The 15,230-nt window shown below is 61.3% G+C and overlaps 1 protein-coding gene across 2 annotated transcripts in view; it reads left to right on the plus strand.

Annotated features, from left to right (window-relative positions):
• ARAP3 (ArfGAP with RhoGAP domain, ankyrin repeat and PH domain 3) overlaps positions 1-14,778 on the plus strand; it is a 51,083-nt gene extending 36,305 nt beyond the window's left edge. For both annotated transcript variants that reach the window (XM_026660853.1, XM_024216904.2), the window contains 16 exons: positions 291-354; positions 1,037-1,200; positions 3,072-3,284; positions 3,700-3,805; positions 4,785-4,932; positions 5,014-5,082; positions 5,603-5,677; positions 5,953-6,067; positions 6,958-7,086; positions 7,885-8,018; positions 8,643-8,725; positions 9,140-9,175; positions 10,435-10,498; positions 10,593-10,730; positions 12,385-12,423; positions 13,975-14,778. In XM_026660853.1, coding sequence (XP_026516638.1) covers positions 291-354; positions 1,037-1,200; positions 3,072-3,284; positions 3,700-3,805; positions 4,785-4,932; positions 5,014-5,082; positions 5,603-5,677; positions 5,953-6,067; positions 6,958-7,086; positions 7,885-8,018; positions 8,643-8,725; positions 9,140-9,175; positions 10,435-10,498; positions 10,593-10,730; positions 12,385-12,423; positions 13,975-14,592 — 2,195 coding nt within the window. In that variant the 3' untranslated portion in view covers positions 14,593-14,778. The remainder of the gene's footprint in view (positions 1-290; positions 355-1,036; positions 1,201-3,071; positions 3,285-3,699; positions 3,806-4,784; positions 4,933-5,013; positions 5,083-5,602; positions 5,678-5,952; positions 6,068-6,957; positions 7,087-7,884; positions 8,019-8,642; positions 8,726-9,139; positions 9,176-10,434; positions 10,499-10,592; positions 10,731-12,384; positions 12,424-13,974) is intronic.
• Positions 14,779-15,230: the final 452 nt, after the last annotated feature.

A 15,230-nucleotide genomic window follows, 5' to 3' on the forward strand; every position in this document is an offset into this window, starting at 1 on the left:
GTTCCAACTGTGGGAAACAGCAGCTGTGCCCCACCCCAGTAGGGCTGCATTGCGGTGCTGGGTCAGTGAGCCTTGTGCTGTGTGGCTGAGCGCTGTTCACCACCAGCCATGCCCCACCCCAGAGGCTGCATTCTGGTGCTGGGTCAGTGATTGCACGTACACAGTATGTAAAGCATCGGGATCCTTCTAGCTGACCCTGAGGGGCTCAGTGGGGGCCCGGCACTGCGCGAGGTCTCTCCCTGGCCCCTAGGTGGGATTTGCATCTGAAGTCTCCATTTGCTCCTGTGCAGGCGTGGTCCCCCTCACTGAGACTCCTGAGAAGAAGGAGGTGCTGATCCTGGTGGAGATGGGGAGGTGAGCTCTGCCGGGACATGGCGCAGGCTGAACCCCAGCCGCCCTCTCGCGGGATGCCCTGGGCAGATGGGCAGCGCCTCCTGCCTGCAAGGAGGTGTTACTGGCCCAGGGTCTGGAGCAGACTAAGCTTGGCAGGGGCGGGGAATAAACACACAGACAGCCTGGTCAGTGGACTCCCAGGGAGTGGAGTCTGGGCACAGCTGGGGGAGGAGCCTGCATGAGCCTGCATGGGGGCGGGGGAATCTAATCCTTGCCCCAGGGCGGGAGCAGTGCTGTGTTTGCTGGGCCAGCGCAGGCTGAACAGCTCCGCAGTGGGGCCCCTCATCACGGGGGGCAACCTGAGGCTCACCCTAGATTTTCCTTTTGTCTAATTCCCCCCATTGCTCTGAGCCCCACTGGGGTTAGCCGATCTGGGCCTGGGAGGGCATGCTCCAAGCTATGCCCCTCCACCCCCTGGGTCTCCCCTAAATGTCTGCCCTGCCCCCTGGGGCTTGGGCAGGGGCCGTGCCTGTAGACAGGCCTGTGTCTGGTGGGAGGAGCCAGCCAGCTCTCCCGTGCCTGCACCAGGGCAGTGGGGTGTGCCAGGGGCAGGAACGGAGCTGGGGTGGGGGTGCTGTGGGAGTCAGGTCCTGCACTGTGTCCCCAGCTGGGTTTCATCCCCTGCTCTCTGCCCTGTCCTCAGGACCTTTTACCTGCAGGGGGTGACACGGATGGACTTCGCAGCATGGTGTGCGGACATCCAGGCCTCGGCGGGGGGACGGGGCAACGCCCTGCGTGACCAGCAGCTCAGCAGGAGTGATATCCCCATCCTCGTGGACAGCTGCATTGCCTTCATCACCCAATACGGTGAGCCCCTCTGCTCGGGGCTGGCCTGGCGCCTCCTGCTGGGTGCTGGCAGTGCTGCCAGGAGCCCTGTGTAACGATGCTGCCCTTGGTGGGACCCAACTGAGAGTGCCAATTCAGGACAAATTGCTTAAAACAGGGCAGTTACAGCCCAAGGCTGGGGTTTTTCCACCTCTAAGGCAAACCAAACCAACCAGACAGAGAGGACTTTGGTTTTACCCCACTGGCTAACCACAAGTCACACAAGCAATTCCCTTAGACACTCCAGTTTCCCAGTATCACCACCAGTGCCACTTGTTATGGGGACAAATGGTTATGAAAACCAATACCCCAGTAAAAGAAAAAAAAGTTCTCTCGATCCCAAAAGACCAAGCCCCAGATCCAAGTCAATATACAAATCAGATCTTACCCACAAATCACACTGTTGCCAATCCTTTAGAATCTAAAATCTAAAGGTTTATTCATAAAAGGAAAAAGATATAGATGAGAGCTAGAATTGGTTAAATGGAATTAATTACACAAAGTAATGGCAACGTTTTTGGTTCAGGCTTGCAGCAGTGATGGAATAAACTGCAGGCTCAAATCAAGTCTCTGGAGTACATCCACAGCTGGGATGGGTCATTCAGTCCTTTGTTCAGAGCTTCAGTTTGCAGCAAAGTCCCACCAGAGGTCTGAAGCAGGATTGAAGACAAGATGGAGGAGCTGCAGCAGCCTTTTATAGTCTCTTGTCATGTGGCCTCTCTTTCTTTGTTCCAAAGACAAGCATTCGGGCACATGGCAAGAAAAAAACCTTAGAGTTCTGTCCATAGGCATGTCTCTGTATACCTTGCTGAGTCACAAATTTGTTAGTCTCTAAGGCCTTGGCTACACTGGCGGTGTACAGCGCTGCAACTTGCTGTGCTCAGGGGTGTGAAAAAACACCCCCCTGAGCGCAGCGAGTACAGCGCTGTAAAGAGCCAGTGTAATCAGAGCATGCAGTGCTGCACGCTCGCTCGCAGCACTGCAAACTATTCCCCTCGGAGAGGTGGAGTACATACAGCGCTGCGAGAGCTCTCTCGCAGCGCTGGCGGCGCGACTACACTCGCACTTCACAGCGCTGCCCGAGTGTAGCCAAGGCCTAAGGTGCCACAAGTACTCCTGTTCTTTTTGCGGATACAGACTAATAGGGCTGCTACTCTGAAAGGTGTATCTGCCTTCTTTCAATGGGTCAGTTGTATAGCTGATGGTCCTTAATGAGCCATCAAGCAGGCTAGCCTGAGCTGACACCAACTTGTCTCGGGTGTCACCTAGAAGCACAGCATAAGTTTGAAATACAGACAGTATAGAGCCAATATTCATAACTTCAACTACAAAAATGATATAGATATAGCATAATCATAACCAGCAAATCATAACCTTCCCATAGACAACTCACACGACAACCTTTGTACAATATTTGCTGCAAATATATAACAGTGGTTGCAACAGTGATCTATATGGTTACAGATTATGTCAACAATGTCACACCCTGTGCCATGTTCTCCTCTGCAGCAGGTGGCACTGCCTCAGGGGCAGTGCAGAGCTGCCCACTTGTCCGTCAGGCATCTCCTGAGATGGCATGGGGCAGCCACTGGGAGCAGGCTGCAAGGGCATGCTCCAAGCTACCCCCCACACGCACACACACTGATCTGGGCCTCGGAGGGCACACTGTGATCTACCTGCTTATGCCACCGCCAACCCCCGCACACACACACACAGAGATCTAGAGCTGGGAGGGCACATTCCCCATTAGTCCACTACCTGCCCCACCCCTGCATTGGTGGCGCTGATCCGGGCTCCCCCTTTAGCACGCAGCTCCCACGACATGGTCTCTCTCTCGCGCGCTCTGCCCACAGGACTGCGACATGAAGGCATTTACCGGAAGAACGGGGCCAAATCCCGGATCAAGGTGCTGATGGAGCAGTTCCGCAGGGATGCCCGCAATGTAAAGCTGCGCATCAGCGACAACTTCATTGAGGACGTGACCGATGTGCTGAAGAGATTCTTCCGGGAGCTTGAGGACCCCGTCTTCACCTCGGAGCTGCACCCCCAGTGGAAGGAGGCTGCGGGTACCCATCTCCCTGCCGTCCCCCCCGCCGTCCCCCGGCCTCACCACGCAGCAGCTGTTCTCTCCCTTGGGCTCCCTCTCACCCTGACGCCCCTTCTCCTGCCACCAAGGGCCACATGGCAGAGACAGACCTAGGCTAGCCCAGTGCTGAGCTCCGCTGGTGGGGGGCGCTCTGGGCCCCATTCTCCCCCTGCCCCTGGCTCCATCATTTGCACCAATGCACAGAGGGTGGGAATTATCCCAGTCTGACCTGGAGCACTGGCCCCACGAGGGGCCGGGTGATTGGTGTGAGTGTGGGTAAGTTGGGGCACAGCTTCCTGCCAGTCCATGCATGGCCTGGGGCCAGCAGCTCATGCCCGGTGATGGTAGTTGTGCCTTTGCGCAGTGTTGTGTTTATGACCATCTGCTTCCTCCAGCAATAGCCCCGAAGCCCCAACGGCTGGAGCGCTACAAGGAGCTGATCAACCGCCTGCCCCGCCTCAACCGCAGGACACTGGCTGCTCTGATTGGTCACCTCTACCGGTCAGTCTGTCCCTCCTCGGGCAGTGTGCATATGTCACTTCCTCAGGAAACAGCATGGTCTAGGAAATCGGGGGAGCGTCACCGGCTGACATGGTTCAGTCCAGACATGCCGTGTGCACTGTCTGCCCCCTTCACTTCCCACCTAGCTTCAGGGTCTCTGGGTCCCCTGGGGATATGGAGTGGCCAATGCCAGTGGTGGGTGATACAGGTATAGAGTTTGACAAATGGCCCTGGGACACGCCCCTGTCTCTGAGCTGTGCGGACAGGCTGGGAGGACCGTGCAGTTAGTCTGGGGCTGGGCCTTCCCTCTGGCAGCAAAAAATGGCAAGCAATCGTGCAACCGAAGGTGACTTGTCTGCATTTCTCAGAGGTCGGTACAGACCAGCTTGCAGGGTTAGCATTCTGTAATCTTTGTGAGGTTTTTTTCCCCTTTCTCCCCAGTTGTTATCTTCTGGTTCTATTTTGCCAGAAAATGTCCCATAGTTGGGGCTTCACACTTTCATCTTCTTTCCATCTTCCTTTTATTTGTAACTTTTCAGAACTTTCCCAACACCGGAGGAGTCATGGAGCAGCCAGATGCCAGTCAGTTCTGCCCTTTGCTGCTATGTGACTTTTCCAAAGGTGGAAATGTTACAAAGAACACAGAGGGAAATTGGAAGAAGTGGGGGAAACCCACTCCGAGGCCATCGCACGTTCAAGTGCATTCAGTGGCCAAAAGAGGGAAGAACAAAAGGCCAAAAACTTGACATTCAAAGTGTTGAAATTAAAGTTTTTAATTTTACATTTTGATGAAAAAAAGTGGAAAATTTCATAACCCTGTGACCTTTTCCCCCCATGGAAATAGAAAAAGGTTTAGACAAGAAGTTCTGCCTGACTCCAGCAGCTGGATGGGTGGTTCTGAACGGCCCAGCCTCGTCCCATGCTGGGGCTGCTGGGCACACTCTGAGAACTCTCTCTCTCTCTCTGCCCCGGCTCGCAGCGTGCAGAAATGTGCTGACTTCAATCAGATGAGCACCAAGAACCTGTCACTGCTCTTTGCTCCCAGCCTTTTCCAGACAGACGGCAAAGGGGAGCACGAGGTCAAGGTGATGGAGGACCTGATTGATAACTACGTCCGCATTTTCAACGTAAGCCCCCCTCTTGCCCCGCCTCCCCCAGCACTGTCTTCTCTCCCTCCTGCACCTCACGTCCCTTCTCTTGCCCGCTAGATTGACGAGGACCAGGTGTCGCAGATGGATCTAGAGAACAGCCTCATCACCACCTGGAGGGATGTGCAGGTACTGGCGCCATGCACTCCCCATGTCTTGGATCCTCCTGCTGATTTGTCCATCGGCCTCTGCCTGGGCCCATGGACATGGGTGAGCTTCCATGGTGGAGGCAGATGGCTGGAGAGCAGCCCACCACAGGCCCATGGCTGCAAGTCCTCTGTCCCTGCATAGATCCCAGCTCCAGCATGGGCTGCCCAAGCCACACAATGGGCCCTGTGTTTGCTCTGCAATGAGATCATCTCTTACGAGGCCTCCCCAGGAACAGGAAAGGGCCCTGCCTCCCCGCCTCACCCTGCCCCAGGCCTTCGCCCTCTCCCTGATGGGTGGGGCCCCTAACCTGCTCTGTAACTCCCACCCTTCTCACCCCGGGCACTGGTCACAGCGTGCAGCCACTCTGCATGCAAGCATCCCCTTCCCCAGCTCCCTGCAGGCAGACGCTGAGAGCTGCTGGCTCAGACCCACCCGTGGCAGTCTCCCAGTCCAGCACTTCGCCCAGGCTTTGCCCACCCTCTGCCCTCTCTCCCCGCAGCTCTCACAGGCTGGAGATCTCATCATTGAGGTTTACCTGGAGCAGAAGCTGCCAGACTGCTGTGTCACCCTGAAGGTGAGTGAGCATGTCTTGGCTGCAGCCATGGCTTGGGCAGGGCAGCTGCATGGCCCACCCTCCATATCCCGGCCTTGCTGTCAGCTGGGTGGGAGCCTTCAGGGGGCCGGAGCTGCCCTGCAGGGTGGGGAGATCTCCCAGTGCCTGGTGGGTGGGGGCGCCACTCTCTGGCTAATTCCCATTCTGCTGCCGGCAGACTCGGTGGCACCCAGAGAAGGCTCAGGCCTTGGCCGGGGTGGGGACTGGGGATGAGCTGATCTCTGCGCTTCCCATAGGTGTCGCCTACCATGACGGCGGAGGAGCTGACCAATCAGGTACTGGAGATGCGCAACATGCCAGCGAGCCTGGACATCTGGCTGACCTTTGAGGCCCTGGAGAATGGGGAGCTGGGTGAGTGACGGGGGCGTCTCTTCACTGGGCGTGCTGGGGGCTGGCTGGGTGATGGGGGCGCTTCTCCACTGGGGGGGCTGGGGGCTGGCTGGGTGACAGGGGTGCTTCTCCATTGGGGGGGCTGGCTAGGTGACAGGGGTGCTTCTCCATTGGGGGTGGGGGCTGGTTGAGTGACGGGGGTGCTTCTCCATTGGGGGGCTGGCTGGGTGACGGGGTGCTTCTCCATTGGGGGTGGGGGCGGGTTGAATGACAGGGATGTTTCTCCATTGGGGGGCCTGGTTGGGTGACAGGGGTGCTTCTTCATTGGGGGTGGGGGCTGGTTGAGTGACGGGGGCGCTTCTCCACTGTGGGGGCTGGGTGACAGGGGTGCTTCTCCATTGGGGGGGCTGGTTGGATGACGGGAGTGTTGTCTCTCTATTGGGATGGGGGGACAGGTGAGTAGCGGGGGGAGCACCTCACCATGGGGGTGGGGGCTGGGTGAGTGGCAGTGGAGACAGGGGGAGGGATGGGGGTGGCCTCTCGTCATTGGAGTGGGGGGCTGAATGGCGGCAGCACTTCTCCATGGGAGCGGGGGTGGTCACTCACCATTGGGGGTGGGGGCTGGGAGGGGGCCCATAGGGCTGTGGGGGAGGAAGGTTGGACCACTCCGTCCATGCAGCGCTCTCACCTTGGATCCCCTCTCCCTGTCTCCGCGGCCCCAGATGCTGCAGAGGCAGGGGGTGCCCATGCCTTCTGACAGCCCTGGGCCCTGGCACAGCATGGCAGCACTGGCCCTGTCTGGGCTGTGGCGGGCCTGGCCCTGCTGAGGGAGCTGGACCCTCCCTGGCCTCAGGGCCCACGGCAGTTCCTCTGCTGCCCGGGGTGCAAACGGCCTCCTTTCCTCTCTGTAGAGCGTCCCCTGCACCCCAAGGAGAAGGTCCTGGAGCAGGCTCTGCAGTGGTGCAAGCTGCCTGAGCCCAGTACTGCCTACCTGCTGGTGAGGAAGGTTCCCATTGGACAAGGCAGCTGTCTCTTCACAGGTAAGCACCACCTGCCTTGACTGGGCTGCAAGGCCCTGCTTGAGCCCAGGGCCATTCCTGCAGAGCAAGGTGCAGCACACGGAGCAAGGCCAGCTCCTGCTGCCCATGGCCCCAGTCCAGCCCCGGCCCTGGCCCCAGCTCCCTCTGCCCATGGCCCCAGCCCCAGCTCCCCTACCCATGGCTCCAGTCCAGCCCCAGCCTCAGCTTCCCCTGACCATGGCCCCGGGCCCAGCTTCCCCTGACCATGGCCCCAGTCCGGCCCCAGCCCCAGCTCCCCCTCCCCATGGCCCCAGCCTGGCTCAGCAACAGATCCCCCTGCCCATGACCTCTGTCAGGCCCTGCCTTGCCCATGGCTCTGGCCCTTGGCCCTGGCCCAGCCCAGCCATGGGACCCAGAGCAGCAGCACTGGCTGGTCCCCGTGGCCCGCCCAGTCTGTGGCCTATGCTGAGGCTGCCTGCAGGGGGGCAGTCAGTGCCTGTTGTGTCTCACACCCTGGAGGTGAAAAGAGACTTGTCCTGTTAGTGATGCTCGGAGCTAGCCAGGGCTGTGAAACAGCGACTCCTGCAGGGAAACCAGGGGGACAGAGCCAGGGCGAGGGGGACTTTGATTCCTCCTCTGCTCCTATTGTCTGACACCCCCCTGCTCCTACTGTTTGCCCCCCACCATTGTCTGTCACACACACACACCCTGACCCCTTCCGCTCCTAATCCCCATCCCCAGCCTGCTCCTGCCCTGCCCAGGCCCTCTCTCTGGGTGCCGAGGACATTCCTCACCCCCTTGTTCTCCCCTGTCATGCAGGTGCCAAGCGCGAGACCCCCAAGTGTGGGGTGCTGAAGTGTCGGGAGGAGCCCCCCAAACTCCTGGGCTGCAAGTTTCAGGAGCGATACTTTGTCATCCAGGATCACAAGCTGCTGCTGCTGAAGGAGAAAAGGGTAAAGCAGGACCCAGACCTGGCGCTCCAGGGCAGTCCAGACACGGGTGCAGCACTGGGCTAGGAGGGGGCCTGCCACAGCCCCTGGGATCAGGGCCCCCCTCTCCTGTGGTGGAAAGCTCTCCCAGAGATCGGGCAGGCAAGCCAACGCCCTGCCCTGCCTCCAGCCACGGGAATGGGGCGTGCGGTCCGGGGGGAGGGACTGCCAGACCTGGCTCTGAGAGGCGGCCGTTCAGCCAGCTTGTGCCAGGGGAAGGTTCTGGATTCTCTCTGTGCCCCTCACACACCCGATACTTGGGGCCCTTTCCCCCTGTGCAGAGTGTGAAGCCCTGTCCCATCCCTGGGGCTGGTTGAGAGGGGTGCAGGTGGGGATAGGAAGCCTCAGGGAGAGGAAGAGAGGGGTGCCAGTGAGGCTGGAAGGGCTGGGCTAGTGTGGGAGGGGTGCTGGCAGAGAGCAGAGTGTAGGGCTTGGGAAGGGGAGGAGAGCCGGCAGAAAGAGGAGGGCAGGCCGGGGCGAGGGGAGGGGAGGGGAGGGGAGGTGTGCAGACGGGGAGGGCAGGGCAGGGCTGGGGGGATGGGGAATGTCCATGGGGGCAGGGCTGAGTGTCTGGCTTTCTCTTTCCAGAGTGCCCGGCCGGAGCGGGAGTGGCCCCTCAACATGGCCAAGGTTTACATGGGGATTCGGAAGAAGCTGAAGCCGCCGTCCCAGTAAGAGTCGGGCTCGGGGTGCAGGACCCTTCCTAGCGGTAACGCCTGCACTGATGGTAACCTCCCCACACCCTCTGCCCAGAGCCGGCCCCAGCACTGTGCCTGGCATCTGTCAGCACCCCCACTTCCCGGCCCTGTTTGCAGGCACTACCCCTAACCCTACCCCAGACTTGTCCTACAGCCTCGGGCGTGACCTCCGCCAGGAGGAGCCCTGATTCGACCCCCCTTGTGCCAGGTGAGCTCTAATCCCATCACCCAGCTGCAGTGCCCCAGCTCCAGAGCCAGCCTGGTAGGGACCTGCCAGTCTGCCCCAGCTCGGACACTGCGACCCCCCCAGTTCAACCCCCCCCCACCCGGAGCTCTGACTCTAGCACCTGCCCTGGCCTGATTGTGCCTTGTGTCCCTCTGCTCTAGGTGGGGATTCACTCTGATCCTGGACAAGCAGCAGCTGTGAGTACCTCATGGGGTCCCCTCGCCCCAGGGGCGCAGGATGTCGGGGTCCCTGTAGCCATGGCCTGCTGCTCGGGATCCCCGGCAACTAGGGGTCAGGAACCTGACGCAGGGAGCTGGAATCTGAGAGCAGACAGGTTCTGCCAGAGCCACTAGCTGCCCATCCTGGTGGCACAGACTGCAGAGCATCAGCAGCATGGACATTGCCTGCTCCCTGCCCCCCATCCCACTCTCCCCCACTGGCCCCTGCTCCCTGTGCTGAATACACACACGTGTGCACTGGCCTCTGCCCATGAATTCACTACTCCCCACATGAGCTTTCCAGACTGCCCAGATTTGCTCTGGGGCTCCAGGGCCCACCATGAGCTGCACCTTTAAGAGTGCCCAGCACGTGGCCTCCTGCACCCCCGGTTCCAGTCGAGAGTCTGCTGGCCCCAGCCCATCCCCTGTGATGGGCCAGATGCTTGTACATCCCCATGTCCTTTCTCACGGTCTGAGTCCCCATCCAGTGAGCCTGCCAGGGTGTGTGGTCCTGATGGCATGTTCCCACTGCCCCCATGAGCTCATTGCATCTCACACTGCTCTACACAGTATCCCTGGGACAGCTGTGCACCCCCCGCCACCACTGCCAGCCCCCAGAGTGCTGTCCCTGCCCCTGTACTCTGCTGGAGTAGTGCTGAGCAGCCGGCAGGCCCAGCAGCCAGGCCCAGCTCAGGGCTGGTAGCTGGCAGTACTGCTAGGGATACAAGCCAGCTGCATGACACCAGCCAAACCGCTTCCCTTTTCTTTCCCCTTCAGTCCCTCTGGCCTGGCATGTGACCCCTGTGGCTGTGCAGCATGAAGGCTGAGAATGGTAACTGCCCCACAGCCAGGGAGTCTGGGGGGCAGGGCTGGGCTGCCGGCTCTCTCCCCTCACATGCCCATGCCGTGTAGCTGGGGGAGCCAGAACGTTGGCGGATTGTGACTGTGCACAAAGCTCTCAGCACTACACGGAGGCAGTGCTGGCATTGGCGCTAGTTAGAGTGAGCTCCCTGGGCTGTGGGGTGAGCTGATCCCTGCTGGGCTCCCAGCCCCCTGGCCTCTGTGTGGGGAACTTCCCATCTTCAGCCAGCCCCTGGGGAAGCTGAGAGCCAGGCAGGCAGGGCCCTGCAGCTGGATGATGTCATTACAGCGAGCTGCCCTCGGTAGCACCTTCCTCTGTGGGTAGCAGCAGGTGCCAGATCCCCAAAATCCAGCCAGTGTCTCCTCTGGCTCTGCAGGTACCTGGTGTGTGCGGGGCAGGCCGAGCTGTGGGACTGGACCACCAGCATTCTGAAGGCTCAGGTGGGTGAGAGCCGGTGTGCCAGGCATGCAGTGGGCCTGGGGCAGGGTGGGGGCTGGGAACGCCAAGCAGTGACGTGTTGGCACTCTCATGCAGCACGACGACCTGCGCCCAGTGATCATGAGACGGCGCTCCTCCTCCGACCTCACCAAGCAGAAGTTTGGCACCATGCCCCTGATCCCTCTGCGGGGAGACAATACAGATGCCACCATGCTCTCTGCCAACCAGACCCTGGTAAGGCAGCGCCAGCACCCCCAGAGCCTTGCAGTGACAGGCTGCCAGCCCACTGCGCCACCTGCAAACACCCCCACCCGGCTCCAGACAGGCTCGGGAGAACCAGTGAACCACGCAGGGGTGCTGCAGGCTGTGTCCGTCGTGCAGGGCTGCCTCTCTGTGCCATGGGTGTGAGAGCTGGGCCTGGCTGGGCAGGGGTGATCTGGGTGTGAGTGAGGCTGGGGCTGGGCACTGTGCAGGTGGGGCTATGTTTGCGGGCGGGGCTGCGTCTGCGGGGGGCCTACCTGTGGCGCCATGTCTGCGGGAGGGGGCTGCCTGCGGGGCAGTGTTGGCGGGCAGGGCTGCGTCTGCGGGGGGGCGGGGGGGTGTGCTACCGGCGGGGCCGTGTCTGCGGGGGGAGGGCAGCTATGGTGACCAGGTGTCTGGTTTTCAACCAGAACACCTGGTCGAAAAGGGATCCTGGTGGCTCTGGTCAGCACTGCTGTCCGGTTGACTGTCCGGTTGGTGGCGCCGCACAGCGGGGCTGGCAGGCTCCCTTCTAGCCTCCATGCAACGCAGCTCCCAGGAAGTAGCCGGCATATCCCCCTCCGGCTACTATGCATAGGGGCAGCCATGAGGCTCTGCACGCTGCCCCCACCCCAAGCGCTGCCCCCTCAGCTCCCGTTCGCTGGGAACTGTGGCCAATGGGAGTTGCGGGGATGGTGCCTGCGGACGGGGCAGCGCGTAGAGCCGCCTGGCCGCACCTCCGCATAGAAGCAGGAGGGGGGACATGCTGCTGCTTCTGGGAGCTGCTTGAGGTAAGCGCTGCCCAGAGCCTGAGCCCCTGACCCCCTCCCGGGCCCCAACCCCCTGCCCGAGCCCCAGCCCTGTTCCCCCTCCTGCCCTCCAAACCCCTCATCTCCAGCCCTGCCCCAGAGCCTGCACTCCCAGCCAGAGCTCTCACTCCCCGCCCCGTGTCCCAACCCCTTGCCCCAGCCCTGATCCCCCTCCCGCCCTCCAAACCCCTCATCCCCAGCTCCGCCCAGAGCCCACATCCCCAGACGGAGCCCTCACGCCCCCCCAGCACTCCAACCCTCTGCCCCAACCCAGAGCACCCTCCCACACCCTGAACCCCTCATTTCTGGCCCCACCCCAGAACCGACACCCCCAGCCCAGAGCCCGTACCTCCTTCCACACCCCAACCCCCTGTCTCACTCAGAGCCCCCTCCCGTACTCTGAACCCCTCGGCTCCACCCCCAGCCCGGAGCCCCCTCCTGCACCCAGAACTCCTCATTTCTGGCCCCACCCCAGAGCCTGCACCCCCAGCCGGAGCCCTCAATCCCTCTCGCATCCCAACCCCCTTAGCCAGCCCGGTGAAAATGAGCGAGTGAGTGAGGGTGGGAAGAGCAAGCGACAGAGGGACGGGGGGATGGAGTGAGTGGGGCCGTGTCTGTGAGGGGGACTGCCCCCGGGCTGTGTCTGTGGGGGGGCAGTACCTGTGGGTTGGGCTGTGTCTGTGCAGAAGTCCCAGCCCTGCTGCGCAGTGAGCGTGCACCCCTGTGCGTAGCAGTGTGTTCTGCCTGGCCCCACGTGAGGGGTTTGCTTTCCCCTTTCCTGCAGCCTGACCCCTCTGCACTGGCGGTCGCTTATTCTCCCCATCTCCCTCTGTTTCTAGCGCCGCCTGCACACGCGAAGAACTTTGTCTATGTTCTTTGTAAGTATCTGTATGTGGGCTGCATGTTTCCGCAGGGTGCCTTGCTGTGTGCCTTGCCGGGCCATGCCATGCCCTGGGTAGCCCGGGGAGCTCTGGATTAGCTGCAGACACAACACTTCCACTGCACTCCAGGGCCTCCGCTCACACCGCATGGGCAATTTGCTTTCCTGGTAGTGCCAACCAGGCATGGCCTGTGCAGTGCCATGCCTGGAGGCTGTGCATGGGCTGGGAACCTAGCTCTGAGGAGCATGGACTGGAAAGTGGAGGCCCTAGCCACTTGCACTCCTTAGAGATCCCATGCCCCTTCTCTCAAGCTTTGGTGTCCTGGCCAAATTCGAATCTGGGTCAGTCCACTTGGCCTCCCTAGATTCCCCTGCTCCTTCAGTTGGGCATGGGAGTCCCCTTTCTTTGCTGCCCCAAATGGCTGTTACCATGTGCTGTCCAACAGCTGCCGCATCCCAGCCCAGAGATGGGCGATGCAGCCCCATCCAGCGAGTGCCAGGCAGGCGTTAGCATCATTCTAACACTCCCTGCTGTTGCTGAGAGCCCCCCAGGTGCTCTGTGCTGCGATGTCACTGCTCAGGTCAGGTCGCCCCCAGGGCCCTTCTGGGGTGTCAGCAGGAAAGGCCCTTTCCTCCCATGTGTTTGGAGCCAGCTGGCCCCATCATGCCAGCCCAGGGCTGCCCGCGGGGGTCTGAGCGCATGTGGAAGGAGCATGCCAGGTGGCTAGAGCTGGGGGGCGGGCTGGTTCTGCATGGCTTTGTGCTCTGTCTGGATCCCCGCCAGAGTCTCCTCACAAGCAGGGAAGGAGCCGGGGGGGTGGAGGCAGCATGGCTGAGCTGGGCTGGGAGAGGCAGGGCCTGGCACTCAGAATCGCTCCGATTGGTGCTGAATAGCTTCTATCCATCCAGCTGATCACTCCAGCTCGGGCTTGGCCTCTGCCCTGCTCTGGGTGCCCGGACATGGGCCCCTTTCACTCAGACAAAGTCTGGCTTGGTAGGCATTGAGGGTGGTGATAGGCTGGGCAGAGGGGGAGTCTGCCTGGGATGGAGCTGGCCAGGGGACACACCCTTTGTCCTAGCTCATGGCTGCTCCCAGCCTTGTCTGGGGCACGTGCAGAGCTGGTAGCTGAGAAGGCCCCAGAGTGGCAGTGAGGCAGGAGAAGCCCCTCCTGCCTAGGGCCAGCCCAGGCCTGGGGGAGGCTAGATTCCCTGATGTGAGTCAGGCACAGGAGCCACTTGGACCCAGCAGCTCCCCCTGAAGCAGCCTGGGGCTTGCACACACACACACACCCATCGCTGGCAGACGTCCCAGAAAGGCCCTGCCCCCGCTCCCCGGCAGCCACCTGCTGCTCCCATGGCTCCTGTGCTTGGTGCACAGTGAGGGCCCGTAGGTACCTGCTGCTCTTTCTCTGCCCCCCAGCCCGTGTGGGGAGGGATCAGTCCTGCGCAGTGTTCCCTGGGTCTGGGCCCCTGCTGCAGGGGACTCGCTCAGGAGGCACGGGGCATGATATCCAGTCCTTTCACCTCTCTCCCCTTGGCCCTCGCCCAGCCCATGAAGATGCACCAGGACTCGGTAGAGGAGCAGCAGGAGGAGGCAGTGGACACAGAGCCTGTCTATGAGGAGGTGGGTGACTTCCCAGTGCTGGCCCCACTGCGGCTGGATGGAGGCCTCCTGGCCGAGCTCTCCCAGGTGCCCGCCGTGGACAGATCAAAGAAGCCGGCCCTGTTCCCAGAGCAGCCTGCGCCCCCAGCACTTCACTCTGCACGGCCCATCAGCCCAGAGCAGAGACCATCTGGCGCCCACTTCACCAAGTCGCTTTCCCTTGAAAGAGATCTGACCCTGGAGCCTGAAAAGACCCCGGAGTGGGACAAGTCCCCTGGGCTCAGAGCCACCCAAACAGCCTCGCTCGAGAGAAACATGGATCTGCCCCGCACGCTGCCTGCCCTGGGGAGGGAGCAGAACTGGACCCGGAACCCCCCACGCGCTGCGCAGCTGCCCCTTCCTCTGGAGCTGTCTCCCAGCCCCGAACCCCTGCAGGACGGCACCAGGAAGAGGAGTGCCCAGCTGCCCATGCCCATCAACGAGAAACTCATGCAGGAGCTCAGCAGCATCATCCTCAAGAAGAACGAGTGCCAGGCGGACGGGCCTGGGCAGCAAGTCACGTGACCTTGCATGGCAGTGCCAGCTGCAGGTAATGTCCTGTGATACCTGAGCCCTCTCTGGACACTCCTGCCTTGCTCCCCATCTGGCATTCCCAGGGCTGGCTGCCATGTCCCCACCTCCCCCGACCCAGAGGAGCCCAGCGAGCCACCCCAGGACGGGACACAGCATTCAAGCCTCCAGCCCTGCCCTCCCAGGGTTCCTCCAGCTCTCCTGCCTAGGCCAGGTGGTGTCAGCTAAAGGCAGTTAGTGGGATGCAGAAGTCGGCTCTGCCCCTTAAGGCATTGAGCCAGAGCAGTGTCTGCCCCCAGAGCACTGCACCCACAGCAGGGGGACACGCCAGCTCCAATACCTCCACAGGAGGGCATGGGACTGGAGCCTGCCCTGGGTCATGGGCAGGGCAACTGAGGCAGGAGGAGGAGATTGTGCCTGAGCCCAGCTCTGCAAAGCAAAGGGAAGTCACCGAGAAGGGAAAAGCAGAAACTAAATTACAGGAAGGAGGCAAATTTTTGCAAACATGCATTGTGCCTGGGTGTCTGCGTGGGAGGTGTGTGTGTCTGGGTGGCTCCAGTGTGCATGACTGTCTGCGTGGGAGGTGTATGCGATGGCTGTGTGTGGTTCCTGTGGCACAGTGCCTGTGTGGG

The sequence above is a fragment of the Terrapene carolina genome, unplaced genomic scaffold, assembly GCF_002925995.2.
Source record: "Terrapene carolina triunguis isolate 2854851 unplaced genomic scaffold, T_m_triunguis-2.0 Scaffold838, whole genome shotgun sequence".
Taxonomy (NCBI): domain Eukaryota; kingdom Metazoa; phylum Chordata; order Testudines; family Emydidae; genus Terrapene; species Terrapene triunguis.